General features: G+C 42.6%; 1 protein-coding gene across 1 annotated transcript; it reads left to right on the top strand.

The window, feature by feature from the left end:
- Positions 1-393: 393 nt before the first annotated feature.
- LOC107747911 (zinc finger BED domain-containing protein 1-like) lies at positions 394-1,769 on the top strand. The gene is made up of 2 exons (XM_016562523.1): positions 394-1,452; positions 1,596-1,769. Exons 1-2 carry the CDS (start codon positions 403-405, stop codon positions 1,704-1,706), a joined length of 1,161 nt encoding a protein of 386 aa, XP_016418009.1. The 5' UTR covers positions 394-402; the 3' UTR covers positions 1,707-1,769.
- The last annotated feature ends 1,042 nt before the right edge of the window (positions 1,770-2,811 follow it).

Here is a 2,811-nt window from a genome sequence, read left to right as displayed (position 1 = left end):
GCTGAGGCGCTAGTACGTGACAAAATGGCCGAAGCTACACACATTAGAGCGGCACCTGCAACGTTAAAAGCCGACGTTTGGAAGCATTTTGGTTTTTTAGAAACCGAGAAAGACGGCAAACGGACACTTGATAAAAGCTACACTATGTGTAGGATGTGTGAGGTGAAAATAAAATATTTTGGCAACACAACAAACATGAGGAATCACCTTCAACGCTGCCACGCAGATGTGAACGCAGAAGGACCCGTTGTTGCTGCTAACCAAACAACTCTTCCAGCTTCAATATTAACCACTCTTCCTGCAAACTAGCAAAAGGCAAGGAAAATAACAAAATCCATTGCCGTGTACATTGCATCGGATTTGCGCCCTTACTCCGTGGTGGAAGGAAGGGGGTTTCGTGCAATGATGCATACAATGGATCCACGGTATAAAATCCCCTCACGTCGTTTTTTCGCAGAGACAGTAATACCAAATCTGTACCAAAGCACCAAAACAACAGTACTGGAGTCGCTGAAAAAAGCAGGTAAAATAGCATTGACTTGTGATGCCTGGACATCTGTTGCTACGGATTCGTACATCACTGTAACAGCCCATTATATCTCGGATGACTGGCGGTTGTTGTCCCATGTTTTGCAAACTAGGGCTGTCTACGAGAGTCACACAGGCTCTAATATAGCTGACCTAATACAAAAAGTCGCTGAGGAATGGCAGTTTCCCACGAGAGACTTGGTGTTAGTGACCGACAACGCATCAAACATGGTTGTTGCTGCTCAGCTGGGGGGATTTGTGCATGTGCGATGTTATGCACACACGCTAAACCTCGCGACTCAGCGAGCGCTCCGCTTGCCCTCTGTTGCCAGACTACTTGGGAAGATTAGACGTATTACTGCATGTTTTCACCGCAGCCCCATTGCAAAGCACCAGTTCGAGGAGAAGCAAAAGCTGTTAGGCCTGCCTCATCACATGCTAAAAACAGACGTCATTACCAGGTGGAACAGTGCCCTAGACATGGTGGACAGGTTTTTGGAGCAGCAGCCTGCAATCTCTGCAGCTTTACTTTCTCAGCAGGTGAGAAGAGGAGAGGCAGACCTCTGCACTTTGAGTGAGCTGGACATCTCTCATGCAGAGGATCTTGTAAAAGCCCTCAAGCCCCTAAAAGATGCCACAACCCTCATGTCAGAGGAGGGTAGCCCCACAGTATCTTTGATTGCACCCCTCCATTCACAACTTATTCAAGACACAAAAATGACTGTAGGAGATTCGCCTGTGACCAGAGAAATCAAGCAGGCTGTCAATACAGACTTAACTAAAAGATACAACAGTGAGCAAGAGAAAAACACACTCCACTTGGCCTCCGCTCTGGACCCTCGCTTTAAGAGATTGCCCTTCCTGACTGAGGAGGACAGAAAGGAAATATTCCGCAGAGTCACTGCTGAAGCTGCTGCTTTAGAGGTATGTGTTTACTGCTATATTTGCAATATATGATTCATAGTTTGTAAAGTTACTCTCTTAAGCTCATATGTAAACATGTAAATAGTGCAAGATTTCTTGCAAAATTATTATAAGAATAAGTGATGTGTTTGTTTACATTACAGCAAAATCAGGACAACGTAGAGGACGAGAACAACCTAGAGAATGACACAATGGAAGGGGACACCACAACCACGCTGGAGGAAGACACAGCCCCGCCTGCCACCAAGAAATGAGTTTCGGCTTCTCTGCTCCAGAATGTGTTGGGACAGACATTTACTCACACCGATGCTCAGCCACAGTCAGCCGACACCAGAGCTGAAGAGGAGGTTACCAAGTACTGCAGTGTCCCACCAATCTCTCTGTCTGAAGACCCCCTCAGCTGGTGGGGGGAAAATGCAGCTATATTTCCTCTGCTTTCCAGGTTGGCTAAGTTATACATGTGTATTCCTGGGACCAGTGTGTCTGCAGAGAGGGTATTTTCAACTGCAGGGGATATTGTTACTGCTCAGCGTAGTACAATTACACCAGAGCGTGTAGATCAGCTTCTTTTCTTACACAAAAACCTAGTGCCACAACCTTCTACCAGCTAAGCAGTTAGGTATCATTATTATTATTGTTACACACATTGCTTTTTTACTTACATTTTGTTTTGAATATCAAAGCAGTTTTGTTTTACAGCATTTTTCTCTGTTCATGTTTTGGTATATGGAGGCAGCTGTTGATGTTACATGAGTTATACTGTCTATCAGACTACTTGAAATAATAATGCTGCATATTGCACTTTTATGCATCAAAATGCACGTTACTGTAAAGCAGATTGCTAAGCTACTTTTTTGAACAAGTGTTATTTTATAAGAAGTTACAGACAGACTAATGCTGTCAGTTTTCTATTTGTTACGGCAAATGCTGTTACTGGTACTTTTTGAATATTGCACTTGCACCTGTTAATAACGTAATAGTGTGAAATCTCTTTTTTGCTTCACCCTTGAGTTCTGTGGTTGTTTAAAAAGTAGTAGAATTTTACATAGATGGTACAACATTGTGATGCATCGTTAATCGTAATCGAATCGTGGGCCTCTGAATCGTAATCGAATCGAATCGTGAGATACCCATAGATTCCCACCCCTAATAAGGACTGTATTTTTGTATGTACTTTTGTATGTATGTATGTATGTGTGTATATATACTGTATATATATTGTTGTGTAATATGCATAAAAATACAATTACCCTGCCTCATTGTTTAATGTATTTAGTTATATATATTATGTCTAAGGGTGTATTATTTTGTTTAATTCCTGGAAAGGCCTCATACAGGCAAATATGTAACTGCTGCATG

The sequence above is a fragment of the Sinocyclocheilus rhinocerous genome, unplaced genomic scaffold (assembly GCF_001515625.1).
Source record: "Sinocyclocheilus rhinocerous isolate Xijiao unplaced genomic scaffold, SAMN03320098_v1.1 scaffold2877, whole genome shotgun sequence".
NCBI lineage: Eukaryota > Metazoa > Chordata > Actinopteri > Cypriniformes > Cyprinidae > Sinocyclocheilus > Sinocyclocheilus rhinocerous.
The sequence above is the reverse complement of the archived record's forward strand: the minus strand, read 5'-3'. Positions and strand labels throughout refer to the sequence as shown.

Bases quoted from the DNA above. Each gene is read 5' to 3' on its own strand.
- LOC107747911 (XM_016562523.1), top strand. From the start codon at position 403: ATGATGCATACAATGGATCCACGGTATAAAATCCCCTCACGTCGTTTT. The intron at 1,453-1,595 runs GTATGTGTTTAC...TTTACATTACAG, and splicing joins CTGAAGCTGCTGCTTTAGAG to CAAAATCAGGACAACGTAGA.